At 43.1% G+C, this 15,624-nt stretch overlaps 1 protein-coding gene across 3 annotated transcripts; it reads left to right on the plus strand.

Annotated features, from left to right (window-relative positions):
• Nucleotides 1–302: 302 nt before the first annotated feature.
• TMEM171 (transmembrane protein 171) lies at nt 303–15,098 on the plus strand. Of its 3 annotated transcripts, none has more exons than XM_051788088.1 (7): nt 303–438; nt 746–964; nt 5,331–5,385; nt 5,895–5,977; nt 6,441–7,134; nt 8,837–8,978; nt 14,526–15,098. In XM_051788088.1, exons 5-7 carry the CDS (start codon nt 6,504–6,506, stop codon nt 14,752–14,754), a joined length of 1,002 nt encoding a protein of 333 aa, XP_051644048.1. In that variant the 5' UTR covers nt 303–438; nt 746–964; nt 5,331–5,385; nt 5,895–5,977; nt 6,441–6,503; the 3' UTR covers nt 14,755–15,098. The 3 variants fall into 3 exon arrangements, with proteins under 3 accessions (XP_051644048.1, XP_051644051.1, XP_051644050.1); XM_051788091.1 differs by having other exon boundaries at nt 746–791; XM_051788090.1 differs by having other exon boundaries at nt 349–385.
• Nucleotides 15,099–15,624: the final 526 nt, after the last annotated feature.

Here is a 15,624-nt window from a genome sequence, read left to right on the forward strand (position 1 = left end):
GGCTCCTGAAGTCGGAGGCGTGGCACTACCTCCCTCAGAGGGCTGCTCACCTACCTTACCTCGAAGCCACAGTATTTCATGGGCACCCTAGACCTTTCTACGTACACAAGACTCTAGCGGTGCCTGCCGCAGGCCTGCCCTGCGACCTGCACCCGTGCTCCTGCACATCACCCCGGCGATGTCGCAGCCGGGCAGCGCACACACCCGCACCGCCCCGGGGCCGGCTCGCCGCCCGCTGGGAGGATCCCGCCATCCCTCCGGGCCGGCCGGGGCCGGGGCCGGGGCCGCCGCCGGGCGGGGCGCTGGGCACAGGGGAGGCGGTGCTGCTGCGCCGCCGCTGCCCGGGGCGGCTGGGCCTGGCCCTACCCCGCGCTGCCGGGCGCAGGTGCTTAAATAGCGGCGCCGGCTGCGCTGCCGCGTCCTTCGCGCCGCGGGAAGGTAGGAGGGGGGCGGGCAAGGGGCCTCTTCGCAGGCCGCCTTTGCCCGCGCCGCCCGGGGAGGCCGCGGGGCCCTGCGGCTGTGCCGCCATGGCGGGGCGGGCTGGGGACAGCCGGGTCCCGGGGTGCTGGGGACGGTCCGTCCCGGTGTGGGGGCAGCTCGGGAGCGCGGTGAGAGGGGCCGCGGGGGGCGGGCGCCGCCGGGGCGGCCCGTTCTCCATCTGCCCCCGGCGGGGGCTGCGGCGGGCGAGCGGGGTCGTGCCGCGTCTCCCAGCCGCCACCATGCCCGTGTTTTCACTCTCCTGCAGGGTGCGAGCGGAGCTGCCCCCGACCGGCGTCTGAATTATCAGGAGCGTAAGTGTCCTGTCTTCTTCCTGGAGAGCCCACGGCTCCCCATACTGCTTCCACAGTGAGCTTTACGCCATCTCTGTGAGAGGATGGAATATCTCTGAAGGGGTCTCTTCGGCTATTCTGCTGACACACAGTATTCTCGTGACTGATGCTGGCATACGACTGGGAGTGCGCAGGTGAGGAGGCTCGGATGCCGCTCCCTCGCGGAGAGGTGGTGGACAGGCTGCCCTGTCCCACTCCTTGCTCCAGAATGATGCACGGGAGCTTTCGGGACATAGTCCATCCTGTTGAAGACCTTAGCGTGTCTTAAAACACCGATTGACTTAGAATAGGGCGTGCCTGATGGATGAGGATGACTGGTGGATGAGGAGGGGTGTGCCATGGAATGCTGCCTTTCCTAGATGGAGTAGAGTTTACTTGCTTGTCCATTAAGTTGTCTGTGGCTTAATGCCCCAGGCCAGCCTCAAGAAGCTGGGACAGGATGGCTTCAGGTAGCTTTTGGAGCCCTACATCTCCCTGATGGTCTCCATGGTCTGTCCTGTGCATCAAAGATCTGTAAGTCTCTTTGTCTTGTGCCTCTTGCTGCTTTGAGGTACATCAGCCCTATGGGATAGAATTCCCATAACTGATCTGTCTTGTGTTACCTGTTTGAAAAATGTCAGCTCTGGCTCTAACTGTGTCTACCTTCTCCCCAGTCTCCCTGCAGGTACTCTAGAAAATAGGAGATGTTTTGCCATGGCTCTTGTGTGCCACTAGTGTGTCACGTAAAAAGCATCCCACCCACAAGCATTGAACCGTTCAGAGCTAATTTTTGAATCTAGGTGCTGTCCTAGTTGCCTGCATGGCATCCAACCAACAGGTTACCAAGCTTTGTTTTGCAAGCTCCTCACTGTTTGGGATCCTTGCATCCAACTGTGGCATCAGTATTCTTCCCTGATGCAGTGAGTGAGGAACATATGTGGATCAGCTTTTACTGCAGCTGCTTTTCTCTTGAAGGCCAGAGACAGGAGTTGACAGCTTTGCAGAATGCAGTTCTGTCTAGCACAGATCAGAATCCCTGACAGTGCTGGTGAGAAGATCCCTGGATCCCTGGGGCACATGTGTCTGGAGACTGGCAGGATCCCACTTTCTGGAATTTCCTACTGCAGCTGTTTTCTAGCACTTCTCTAGGCACTGACTCTTGCCCCACCTGCAAGTCATAAATCATAGCACAGCATTACCCTTCCTATACTGTGAGCTGAAACAATGATTTTATCAACCTGGATGGGCAGAGTTTCCCTCCTTAGTAATCTTTACGCACAGTGTCTAAATCTTGGAATCTTCCTCCTAAGATATCAGAGTTCTATATTCTGTGACGTAAGAGCATTGTTAAGCACTGATTAGAGACTGCATATATAAGAGATCAAATTGGATGTATTTGACATCTCAGAACTTGTTAGAGTATGTAGTCTTAATGTTGCTTGAAAGTAGAAAACTGAAAGTACATCCTTTGGCCATCTCCCCCTAGTTCTTCAAATAAGTTCCTCCATGGGGAGGGAAGAGTGTGGGGATGAAGGTTGCGCATTCCAATTTAGTTTAATCAGCTGTACTCATTGCTGGGTGTCTCTGCTGAATGTCAGGTTAAGAGTCTAGTCCAGAGGGAAACTCTGTGTGTGTAAAGAACAGAAAATTATGTGGGTACGGAGGCAGATGAGAACAAAGAAGGAAATTAGGCACAGGGAATGAGAAGAAGTAGGGAGCCATTCATGTTTTGACATGGAAGTTAAACTGAATGAAGTCTAGAGAATTTTTCCTTACAGGTAGCTTGACCTCTAAGGAATTGTGATTTAATTTGAAACCTGGGAAGAAAAATAAAAGAAGACATGACAAAAAATAATTACGCAGTGGCAACTTCTCAATAGCAGTTCAAACTTTGGAAAAAGTGGAAAACTTGAAGTCCTTGAAAAGGATGGCTTGAAAATTCTACTGGGATTTCCATTGTGGTCTACAGCTGACAGGGTATTATAGTTTTTGAAGTAGCAATACAGACTATACCTGATCCTTCTGCATGAAAGTATTTGTGTGCTTTTGCAAGCAAAAAGAGGGAGAACTGGGGCTAGTCTGGGAATCATAAAACAGAGGGTTAGCAGTGTTGTAATTCTTCCAATGCTTTTTTTTTTTTCTTTTTAATTCTGTGTTCCTGAATTCAAAATGTCTGCATGAGGCTATCAAATTTCATATGAGTAAGAGGAAAGTAAATTTATAGCCCTGCTGTTTGCAGTGGAAATCTTGGACAATAGGACTCTTTTGTCCTCTGAAGGCTGAAGAAGAATTGTATTAGAAATGTTTTCAAATTCTTGAAGTTGTCCATAATGTGAAAGTTGTAATACAACTGTTACACACAGAAGTGGTAAGAAGTTGTGATGTTATTTCCTGTTCCATATACCTGGCATGGACCTGACTTAGAAAAAGGTAAAGCACTATATAATTTAAGTTAAGCTTATAACCAGACTTCCATTACCAACTATGTTTCCAATTCCCTTTTCCCCATAGGGTAAATTCCCCTATATCAATATGCCTGTGGGGATATCGGATCTAGTGGAAATATTTCAAGCACACAGTCAATTTAAGACTTACTTCTTTGTTAAGATACTTTTTATTGAAACACAAGAAATAAAGCTTAATCTTTTGGGGGGTTTTCTGTTTAAATTTCATGATAGCGTAAATGAAAATTAGTCCTCTCTTGGATTTTGCAGCACAAAATCTGTGGCTTTCATCTTCAAAGCCACAACAGACTGTTCTAAATGTTCCTTCTTTTGTGGCCTGAAAGAATTGAAAAAATATGCACAAGCTTAATTTCTAATGTGTGTTTTAACTTAATCTCATAACAACAAGATTGGTGAAAGAGAAGCAGGCGCTGTGCTGGAGTAACGAGAACAAATCTCAAGATTTTTCTTTTTAAGGGCTATACATTTGTATTTACTTCTTCTTCCCCCCTTCACATTTTTTTCTTTTGTCCTAATTTACTTGTACTTATGTCCGTGTTTTCTTCCCTAGAGGGAACTGCAAAGAAAGGCTTTAGAGTTCTGTCTAATTATAATGTGTTGTTGTTATAATGGTTAATGTGCCTCAACAGAAAAATATCTCGAGACAGTTGTGTCTGGAACTGGGTTTTGTTGGGATTTTTTTTTTTGGTGGTGTTTTTTTGTCTGTATGTGTTTCAGAGGCCCTTTAGTCAGTTTTGTGTATTTGTTGGTAAGTCAGTAAATCTCAGGCTCCTCGGATAATTTATGAGAATAGGGAAAATTTCTAGACAGGAAGGAGCATATGCAGTTATCAGAAACAGTTTTATTAACTTAGGAAAGACCACTGTAATCAAGGAAGGGTGACCAACCCAATCCATTTTCTCTGCTCAGAAGAGCCTTCAGACTGACTGTAGCTCATGCAGTATTGAAAGTGTGCTAAGGTAAAGATCTTCCGTTTGAAATCAATCAGAATTTCTGTAGTTTCTTTTTTTTTTTTGTGACAAGCTGTCCTATCTTTAGTGCTCTTTATAACCAGTTTTTTTCCCCAGTGTGAATCTGACTCTTCTACCAAGGGAGCCTCAGTTAGCAGTTTTTCAGATCAGTCTTAGTAGAGGGCTAGACTGAATTCAGAACCTTGAAGAAACACTTTTCAGACATAGTTTACAAATTAACTGATCACAGTAATGGAGCACATTAAGGGGAGGTCCTTCAGTTTTACTATTCAAGATAGCCAGATAGGAGATTTTGTTGCTTCCTGGAGTGGCCTTCTTGCTGTGTTTCCTTACCTGTCAAGTCTTGTGCTTACTGTACCTTTTACCTGTGTGATATGCTCTGCCTTCTCCTCTGCTGTTGGTGGACCTCGTTTGGTGTTTAACACTAAAACCCCTTGTAACTTCATCATTCGTGCGTCTGCTCAGCCAATTGTTTATTTGGATTCTGCTCTTACAAGTGGCTAAGTAGTGACTGAATAGATTTCCTTGCATTGCAGATAACTAATTATGTATTTGAGTGACTAGGGGGTTTTATGGTTGTGTTTTGTTTTCATCCCAATGGGGCGCTGCAGTTACTGGGGAGTGACACAAAGCATGTTGTGGCTGACGCACTTTCAACAGTTTGCTTCCAGAAATCTCATGATACTTTGTTTTTCTTGTGGAATAACTGTTGGTGAGGCATATGTGCGAAGGATCCAATCTAATTGGACTTTTTTTAGCTTCCAGTCATCTGAATTAGTAGCAGGGCAGTGGAAGCTGGTAGAGAAAAGGCTGAAGGTTAACTAACAAACAGCAGTAATTAAGTCAATTTCCTGCTTCCATCTGTGACAAACTTCACCAGTCCCTATATATATCCTTCCTCATATATCTAATTCATAGGTGAAATTCTCTGTCACAGGAGACTGCTAGTAAGGGGAAGAGGGCAGTGGTAAAACAGTGCAGCATGAGCATGCTTACTTCCTACACTTGGTATATGGAATGGCTTTTTTCATGGTTTATCCATGAGACTTTTCTTTTCTGTAGTCTGAACTTCCCCTGTGTTTCAGGTTGGCTTTTGATGGATGGTATCCAAGATCTCCGTGGTTGCTATTCACCATGGAGGTGAGTACAGATGTTCATCTGAGCCCTGTAGTCCAGTGTGTCAGAGCAGCACAAACTTCCTTGTCAGTAATGGCAGAATTTTTGTCTTTTTTCCTAGAGCTCACTGAATGGAACTCTCTTCTAACTTTCAGTCAGGCTTTCCCAGCTGCAGTTTACCCACATCCAGCAGATTTGTTATCCATAGTACCATATGGGCTGTTGTTGGCCTCAACACTATTTTCTATTTTCTTCTACTTTACTTCTGAATCTAGACTCTTGTGGGTTCACAAGCCTTCTGCAAGCTGCCTTTGTTGATTTCTTTGTAAAGATTTTTGGAACACAGACAAAGGATTCAGAAGCAGGGGAAGTTGAAGTGTAGGAGCACTATGCTTACTAACTCTAACTATGGAATCAGTGAGAGTTGAACTGTGTGGTATTTATAATGTGGAGGGTTTGGGGTTTGGTGGTTTTTTGGTCATTTCAGAACAGAATGAAAACTCTTCTCTATGCTTACTTTTGCAACTGTATAGGACAGGAAGCTTATTTAAGAAGAGAAACAGAAAGGACTTTATTGCTTGTAGAAGGAGAAGCAAGACTTATGTGCTTTGAAAATGTATGTATGTATTATGCTTGGTTAAAAAGTCCAATAGTCATTGCTTATTTGCAGTAGGATACTGTCTCTCAAAAGCTGTCACTCCCTGCTGGTCACAGAAGTTTCCTGTAGCTTTCTGTTTTCAAGGGGAAAGCTAACCTGTACTTGTTCCAAATTTTCAGCCTTTGAAAATAATGTCCCCTTAATCAGAAGACTGTTTCTCTAAAGAAACAATTCATTTAGCTGTGCAACAGCAATTACAGTTGATTTAAGTATAACTGTAAAGCAAGTTCAGTCTTTTTATTGGCATTTAACATCAGCAGACTTGATTAGGCCCTGTAATCCATAGTGGAGGTACTACAAAAGAGAAAGTACAGGAGAGTATACAATGAAAGCTGAGTAGCAAATTTGGAAGGAGAAAATATAATGCAGCTAGTCTCGCTGAGTTTTTTTTCTTTTGATTTGTGTATTTTCATGTTCACAGATCTGCTGTAGTTTGCTGCCATTTAATGCCAACAAGTCATCTGCTTGAAGAGATTCTGTTGTAATGTATCCAGTGGCTATTCCTGCACCAGGAGGTGAAGGAAATAACGGACAGCATGGGAAACTTATTTTTTTCCTTTTTGTTTTTGGAGCTGTATTGCTGTGCACTGGATTTCTGCTTTCAGTCTTTATTCTCCAGTCATGCCCATCTGGAACCTTCAGTGACTGTAATGAGGTCCTTAAAGCTGCTGGACCAGTGCTGGCTGTAACTGGACTGGTTTGTGTTTTACTGGCACGGTCAAGGGCCAGGATGTATATGAGACAAAGACAATTGCAAAATGAGCAGGTGTACAGCCTTGTTTTTTGCCATGGGAACTGTCAGTTTGCCCAGTTTCTCATATTTGGATTCCTGTTTTTAACTAGTGGAATGCTCATTAGCATCCTGGGAATTTGGGTTCCTGGTTGCAGCCCTGGCTGGCATACCATACAATTCAACCACACCGGCAGTTCTGATGTGAACCTCCAGGGCTGTGGATTCCTGTCACTTCAAATCATGGGACCTTTGATTGTGCTCACTGGGTTGTGTTTCTTCGTGATAGCTCATGTTAAAAAGAAACGAAACTTAAATCTCAACCACGAATCTTGTGAAAGTGAAGAACATCCTCAGAGCCCTGAATCTTTTCACATTACAGTAGGTGGGTAAATAATGTTGGAACTTTATATTTGAGAGTTAGTAGGGATTTTTTCTCACTAGTTATTTATCTCTGAATATTACTTATTCGAGCTCTAGGCATGTCAGTTCTGGCATTTCAAGCCAACCAAAACAGAAAAATGTTTCTTTGTCTCGTATGTTTTCTGTATGGTCAGTTCATTTTCCTTTCTCACAAAGGAAAACCCCTCCTTTGGCATAAAAAAGAAGGTCTGACTGTCTGTGTAAAGGAAGCAACATAACATGACACAAATGAGTCCAATCCCAATTCCTTTCTCAAAGGATGTAGTTGACACTGCAGATCACAGGTCTAATGAATTCTGTGACTATATTTTTCTTTTAGCCTTGAGCCTCTGACCCCTTAAACAGAAGAATCTGATTCATAAGCAGTGTATTGTATTTTTTTTTAAATTGCGGCCATATCTTCTATCCGTCAGAGATATAATTGCAAGATGCCTCAGTTAATTGCACAGTATTTGAGCAAATGTGGTGTGTTAGCAGAGAATAATACTCTGTATGTAGCACTGGTTTGATGCCCGATGAATACATTCCATGTATAGGTTGTTCTGATAATTCTGATTACTCTGATTATTGTAATAAACTCACTGATTAATTAAAAGTCAGTCATTGCTTGACTGTCATCTGATTGACTGAACTTGAAATCCATAATGAAATTCAAGCCTATTTATAGACCTGTAACCTGGTGACCTTTAGGAAACAGGAGGCTTTGAAGTCAGTTTTCCAGCCACTAGGATAAAGCAGTAGGAAGGAATTCAGATTGTCTTTTAAGGCAAGAAAGCGAAATTAGTGGATTCCTTTTATACTTCAGTTGGGAAAAGTAAAACTGAAAGGCTGAGGGTAGACGTCTGATTTACAGTGTTGTTCTGGAACAGGGGTGACTTTTTTAAAAAACACTGCCTACCTCACAAATCAAGAATTTTGATGCTCTCTGAACTGTCCCAGCACACAAATTACAAAGGAAGAAAGGGTGCCAGGCAGCTTTGAATGTTTATGTAAATTATACCAGCTCACTGACTGATACAAACTTTGTTTTTTAAAAAAAAGTTTCAAACTTTTCAATTCTGAAGTTGCAATTGACAGATATGCTGCATAGTATACTTAATAGCAAACTGTGTATCAATAGCCCTGGTTGTGGTTATTGTTCCTTGATCTGCAAGTAATTCAGTAGAGAAACTGTCAAGGCGCACAAAATCAGTCATCGGAACCATTAATGACTTGAATTCTTTCATTATAGCACTGCAGTAGATGTGCAGAAACTTAGACTGGCCTATTTTAGACATGTGAAGAAAACTAAATGCTTGCCTACCCTTAAAATGAGCCAACAGTAACTGTGTGCTTTGCACTTTTAGTTTCTGAAGACAGACAACAGTGTTTGTGTCTCTTAGCTAGATGGAACAGTCCCCCTCCCCAGAAATTTAATTTTTTTTAGAAATTTAATTTTCTAAATTAAATCTTTCATTTATGAATATGCTGCATCTTTATTTTTCAATGATTTTAGTTTTGAATGTACCTCTGGCGTTCTCTAACAGTCTAGAATATAACAATTCTGTCTGTGGGATCATTGCACTCTATCTTAAAAGGTAGGCAAGTACAAATTCTAAGGTACTGTTAAAATAACCACTGATGCTCAGTTTTTCAGAGGTAGTAATTGGTGTTTTTAATTCTAGGTGATGCTGTAATGGTATTCCCACCCCCACCACCTCCTTATTTTGCTGACCCTATGTCACCAACTGTGACACATTGTCTTATGTCGAGTGTTTTGCCTGCAAGTGAAAATCCTCCACCATATCACTCTATCTTCACTAATGGGTAAGACTGTGTTCTTCTCTGTCTTTGGAAATCTGAGCTGTTTCTCAAGGTATCTGAGATCATGATCTTATATAATCACTGTGAATTAACTGCTAGCCATGACAAAATTTTCTAGTGCATAACTCAGTTTACTTCAGCTACATTACTTGAATTGGCATTAAAACATTGTAGTATATAAGAGGAATTACAAACTGCAGAGTGTCCTTTATGAGGACTAAACTCTTACCAGTTTATTATGATTGGAAAGAATGTCTGAAGTGAGAACAAAGTCTTAGATCAGTGGCCCTTAGAGTAGATTTCTTCCACAGGTTGTCCAAGAGAAGATGCCCTTGGCAGCAGTGCTTCAACAGCATGATATCCACATTGCCATATTTTAGAAGCCTCTGTAGAACCAGTGCAGCAAGCCCTTCATGACATCTACCCACAGTCACTTCATCTGTCAGTGTGCTCAGTTCTCCTGTGTCCCTTATCTCACTGCTCGAGGCAGTGAGACCTGCTGTGCTGGTCTGCCTTGTTCCTACTCTGACAGTGTGTTGAGATCAAAGGATACTTTGATATTGCAAGAACGACCAGAGAGCTGATAAGGGAGGTTGCAAAACCAACTTCATCTCAAGATGATGTGCCTTACCTATGCAGCCATTCTTTAAATACCTTTCGTATAGCTGATGTGCTAGATGCTGCCACCACCAAGCTCAGGGATTAGGAGCTGCCAAATTGCTTGTTGGAGCAAGTCTAGAGAAAGCCACCAAGTTTGTTATAGAGGTCTGGCGTGTCTCTCCTTTGAGAAAACGCTGAGAGAGGTGGGTTTGTTCAGCCTGGAAAAGAGAAAGCTTCAGGGTGACCTAACTGCAGCTTTCCAGTATCTGAAGGGAGCCTACGAGATGGAGGGGGACTTCTTACAAGAACATGTAGTGACAGGACAAGGAGGAATGATTTCAGATTGAAAGAGTAGGTTTAGATTAGATATTAGTAAGAAATTCTTTACTGTGAGGGTGGTAAAGCCCTGGAAGAGGTTGTCCAGAGAAGCTGTGAATGTCCTATCCCTGGAAGTGTTTAATGCCAGATTGGATGGAGTTCTGAGCAAACTGGTCTAGTGAAAGATATCCCTATCCATGGCACAGTGGGGTTGGAACTAGATGATCTTTCAAATCTAGACCATTCTGTGATTCCATGGTTTAGTTTTGGGCCCTTCATGACAAGAAAAATACTAAGGTGCTAGAGAATGATGAGATGAGAGAAGGGCATCAAAGGTCATGAAGGGTCTGAAGCACAAATCCTCTGAGGAATGAGAGGGAGTGGGAGTCTTTCAGTCTGGAGAAAAGGAGGCTCAAGGGGATACCATATTGTTCTCTCAACTACCTGAAAGGAGGTTTTGGCAAGGTGAAGGTCAGCCTCCTCTGCCAGGTAACAAGTGACTGGAGAAGAGGAAATGATATCAGGTTGTGCTAGGGGAGATTTATCTTAGCTGTGTGTTAGGAAACCTTTTCACAGAAAGATTTGTAAAGCGTTGGAACAAACTGCTCAGTAAAGCTGTGGAGTCACCATCCCCTGAAGTATTGGAAAATCCTGTAGATATGGTTTAATAGTGAGGACATGGTTTAATGGTGATGGTGCTAGGTTGGACCATCAGTTGGACTTGACAGTCTTGAAGATCTTTTCCAAACTTAACAATTCTGTTATTCTAAGAGCCCTAGCTACCTGGCTGTATCCAGTCATAGTAGTTGATGGACTGCTGCTTTAAGAGCTTTCCACTGTACTCCAGATTTTTCCACTCACATGAGGCAGTGTGTTCCATGACCAGCTGTACCAACTATGTGCCTGATGTCAGTGGTACTTCAAAACTCTAGTGCTAATCTTCCTTTTAAAGCAAGCAAGCACAAACCCTTTCCCTGCCTGAAGGCCTAAATGCCACTGGAAAGGGATGCTTGTGTTAGCACTAGTGTTTATTCTTGTTACCACACTTTGTACAGACATGTCTGTGTTGGTTTTTTTTTAGCAATCCTTTGAAGTATACCTGGTGGACTGTTGAGGTTCAGCTTCACTGTGTGATCGACTCAGTTCTCTAGTCAATCACCCTCAACAAGCTCATTGTAGTGTAGTGCCCTCCTCCAAACTCATTCTCCCCATCAGTGCTGGAGACAGCAAATGTCTCCTTCTGTTGCTGTTAGCACAACCCAGACTGTGGTTCTACCTTTTGTCAAAATCACTTTCTTCTTTATTAACATAGAATAAACACCTCTATCAAAAACCTTACTCACTCTTCCTTGCTACCAGTATAACACTCTAGTGCACGGGGGGACTGGTCCCCAAACAAAAAAATGAGCATATTCATATCACCTAGGGAAGGGAGATACTCAGTGTTTGGTTTCCATGGGCCGAGGTTGTCCAGCTTGAGGTTGATGACTTGTGTTGAGGGTTGCAATGCCTGTTAAGGCCTAGCTATACACACAAATTATTCAGTTTGCTGCTTTTCCACCTAAATTGCTGTATAGAGAGTTCTTTTTGTACTAAGCTGATGAGAATCTGTTGATTACTCAGTGCCTACCTGCCAATTCAGGATGACAAGGGTAGATGTAGGGATGAGAAGATGTCAGAATTGATAGAACAAAAGTGCTTTGTGGAAGACAGCAGCTCTTATGACCAGGCATGAATTGTTGTGTGAAGAAACATTTTATTTTGTTCAGTATAGAAGTTTTTGCCTGTTGTCAGGTTGCAAGTAAAATATATCAGCTCTTGGAGTTATACTAATGCAATCAAAGGACAGAGCAATAGGAGAGCCAGTAAGCTCCCGCTGCTGAAAAAGAAAATTTACATGACACAACTGTTCTTCTTGGGCAGAGTGAAGGTGTCCGCAGCTGGATGGTGCTTCATACCAGGTGCTGCTACTGCTGGAGTTAGGCACCACATTGAGCCTGTCTGTGCTACAGCTCCAGCATGTGCTGTAACTCCCTTCTGACATGTTCACTGATATATGTAGAAAGCAAATGAATGTGTGTGAAGAAATTACTTGTCCTGACTGTGAACCTGGACCTGCTGTGGAGTTTCAAGCAACTGAGAGGGTGACTTTTGTACCACCTGTCTGAAAAAGTACAGTGCAGAGCCACAAGTTCTCTCTATCCTGCAGTTTCAGGCTCTGAGTTCAGATGTGGGCTGCCTGCCATGTGCTTGATAAAATGTGCAAGATTCATAGCGTCCTAGTATATCCTGAGTTGGAAGGGACCAGCAAGGATCATTGAGTCTAGCTCCTGGCCCTGCCCAGGACAGCCTCAAGAATCACATAATGTGTCTGAGAGTGTTGTCCAAATGCTTCTTGAACTCAGACAGGCTTGGTGCTGTGACTGCTTCCCTGGTGAGTCTGTTCCAGGGTGAAAACCTTTTCCTTATACTCAGCCTAAACCTCCCCTGACACAACTTCAGGCCTCTGGTCCTGTCACTGGTCACCACAGAGAAGAGATCAGTGCCTGCCCCTCCTCTTCCTCTCACAAGGAAGTTGTAGACTGCAATGATGTCTCCCCTCAGTCTCCTTTTCTCCAGGCTGAACTGACCAAGTGCCCTCAGCCGCTCCTCATACAGCTTCCCCTCAAGGCCCTTCACCATCTTTGTTGCCCTCCTTTGGACACTCTCTAAGAGCTCAATATCTTTCTTATATTGTGGTGCCCAAAACTGCACACAGCACTCAAGGCGAGACTACCCCAGTGCAGAGCAGAGCGGGACAATCCCCTCCCTCGACCGACTGGCGATGCTTTGCCTGATGCCCCCACAAGGTTGGCCACACAGTCCTTTTCTGTGGTGTTGCTTGGAAAGGGATTATCAAAGGGTGTGAAAGAACTCAAAGAGCGCATCCTGCACTGGAAAAAGTCAAACAAAGGGTGGTGAGAGAATGGCAAAAAATCTAGTTCTTCAGACTTTTTCTGAGCCCTCCCTGCTGGTGCACAGAGCAGCAAAAAGAGCTGACATACCAGTCAACCCCTCTTTCCTTCATCAATTCTACAAAATCCTCTCCAGCTGGATCAACTGTCTCAACACAGAAATGTTCAGTTTTGGTGCTCTGAACTTTGTGTGATCCAGTCAGCATTGTTGATTGCCTGTCTGGACTTCTCTGTCTTGTGAGCATATATACACAAAGAGGCAGTTTGTTGAGACAGTGTCTAGTGGAGTGCATAAAGCACCTCAACACTGGATGCAGAAACCCAGAATCTCTGACCTCCTGCTTTGGTGTTCTGTGACTGGGGGTGCTCTAGCTGTTGCCCTTCCATGTTCCCTAGTGTCCTCACAGAGACCCTCTGAGTTGATACCACTTCTGGGTTTTTCACTCAATCCTGCTCTGTCATGGCTCAGCACTTGCTGGCAGACAGGGCATCTTGAATAATGCAAATTGTTTCCCAAGTGCTTTAATAGAAGAGAAGCAATGACCTCATTGCTCATAACATAGTGCCATGATTGAAGATCCCAAATATGGCAGGGTATAGTATTTCATATATATTTCATATATGGATGGCTACTAGGAAAAAGGTGATTCGCCTCTTCAGTCCATTGCTTGGTGTTCTGTCAGCAAGTGTTGTGGTGAAGGCTGTGCTGGATGAGAAAGCTTGTAGTAAGCTGAGTCATGGTCTGATCCCTGAATTATTTTTTTTTATTCCTGCAATCTGTTACATAGCACCTCGGCATTTGTCTTTTAGTATTTCTCTCTCTGTTAAACACGCACGCTCACCGATTCGTCACAGCACTGAAGATGAGGTGACTATGCCCTGTATTCTGGCTCCTCACTCAGTATTGGTACAGATGTATGCACAAAGGCAAGAGTCAGCTCTGGGAGTGAGGCATGAGGAGAGAGGAGTTCTCTTTCCTTGGAAAGCAGCTGAAGCAATGTGCTGAGGGCAAGATGAGCAGGGTATCAGAACAATGTGGGTTCAACCAGTTTGGATTCAGTTGTGATCGTCAGAAGAGGACAGTGAATACTTGGCTGCCTGCCTTGAATGTCACTGGGAACTTTGCAATCTGGTGATGTCTGGTTGCTTCTGTTTCTCCAGCTCTGAGCAGGAATATGACTCCTTATGTCTGTCATGGATTGCTGGAATGCCTAGTAAAAGTTTCGGATGGCCTTTCATGCAAGATTTCAAATGGCTCAGGATTGTGATTTTTGTGATGCAGTTCTAAGTCTAGTAACTGTCTTTCATAAGGGAAGGGGACAGTGTGTATGTGATATACTACAAAAGGGAAAATACTTTAGGAGCTATGGATCAGAAGGAGATTTAATAAGATTGTGAGACAGCACTGCCAAAAGCAGCTAATGCCCATAAGCCAGGCTGTGACTGGTGATTTGAGAGGTTAGAAGGGAGCTTGTTTTGCCCTTCCCCTCAGAAATAATAGAATTTTCATATGAGTCATAATGTAGCCCACCGAATGAACTCCTAATTCTTGTGCAAGTTCTTTGCTTCAGGGATTTTTAGGAAGTGTGTGCATACATGTATGTTTATGTAAGTCAAGTAGAATTTCACTCTCTGTAGATAAATGAATTATGCTAATACACAGTTTTGTGTTTTATAGAGCACAGCTTGCAGATGATGAAAGAATGGTTGCTGTTAGAGACTACGAAACCATATGTACAATTTCTGGAAGCAGCTCACCTTCAGATATTTTACCAATGCTATACCTCTGCTCTGAATCTCCTCCAAAATATGAAGAAAAAGCATCAATAACAAATAATGAATATTCACCATCTTCTTCCTCATCTTTTTCATCTATTTCCTTAGCCACATCTGACATCAGCTCATAGAAGACTGTCAGTTGACTTAATTTTTAAATTAAATTGTACACAGAGATTTACAATTTTTGAATTTATTTACATTTTGTAATAAAAGCAATAATGTTGGCTGTGTCTAATCTTTCATCAGGAAGAACAATGAATTTGGATTTCAAGAAATAACAGATAATGCTAGGCTTCTGCTAAAGTAGTCTGAAGGGAGTTCACTGCAGGAATGTTAAACAATCATCTGGTTCTGTTACAGCTTCAGTTTCTATTTTTAATTGTTCTTTTTATAATGAAGGCGTTAAGTAGAGACCAACTTTTTTGATTATTTTAATTAAATCTGTTTGGAGCTTCAAAAAAGAGAAATAATTAGAGTGTTTTCATTTCTATTTTTGCATGACTTTTGTGGAAAATAGTGGTTTGCGAAGTTATTGACTTTGTAAGTATTCTGAGACCATTCGCAAATAAGGCTGTTTAAGCTTGGTACCAGAGATGCTGTGAAGAACTTAAATGGTTACATTTTGTTCTGCCTGGTAACAAACACTCCATAGCTTTATTTAGACTGTCTCTGGTCCTTATGTAAGTATAATCCCTGTGAAAATCAGTTTTAGCTACAGTTAAGAGCCCAAAGGCAACCCTGAGGATAGTTAATAGGCTAACAGTTTAACTGTGGTAATGACTGATTTCAGGGGGATTATACTGCAGTTTTTTATCATTATTCATGGTTTATACAGGGAGTGCTGTGCTTGTTGTGTGAGAGTGAGAGCCACAAAGCAATGGTATCTTTCAGGTGCAGACATTACTTATCAGCAAATGCAGGAGAGGCAGTTTCGTGGAAACACATGCAACAGATGTTTTTAACCAACACAGCACTTGACAGACCCTTCAGAAATACAA

The sequence above is a fragment of the Manacus candei genome, unplaced genomic scaffold (genome assembly GCF_025592945.1).
Source record: "Manacus candei isolate 608988 ecotype Guabito, Panama unplaced genomic scaffold, ASM2559294v1 h1tg000024l, whole genome shotgun sequence".
Lineage (NCBI taxonomy): Eukaryota > Metazoa > Chordata > Aves > Passeriformes > Pipridae > Manacus > Manacus candei.

What these genes read in the sequence shown, in the direction of transcription:
- TMEM171 (XM_051788088.1), top strand. Translation starts at nt 6,504, where the DNA reads ATGTATCCAGTGGCTATTCCTGCACCAGGAGGTGAAGGAAATAACGGA. An exon ending in ATCTTTTCACATTACAGTAG is followed by an intron (nt 7,135 to 8,836) that starts GTGGGTAAATAA and finishes TTTTAATTCTAG; the next exon opens with GTGATGCTGTAATGGTATTC. An exon ending in CACTCTATCTTCACTAATGG is followed by an intron (nt 8,979 to 14,525) that starts GTAAGACTGTGT and finishes TGTGTTTTATAG; the next exon opens with AGCACAGCTTGCAGATGATG.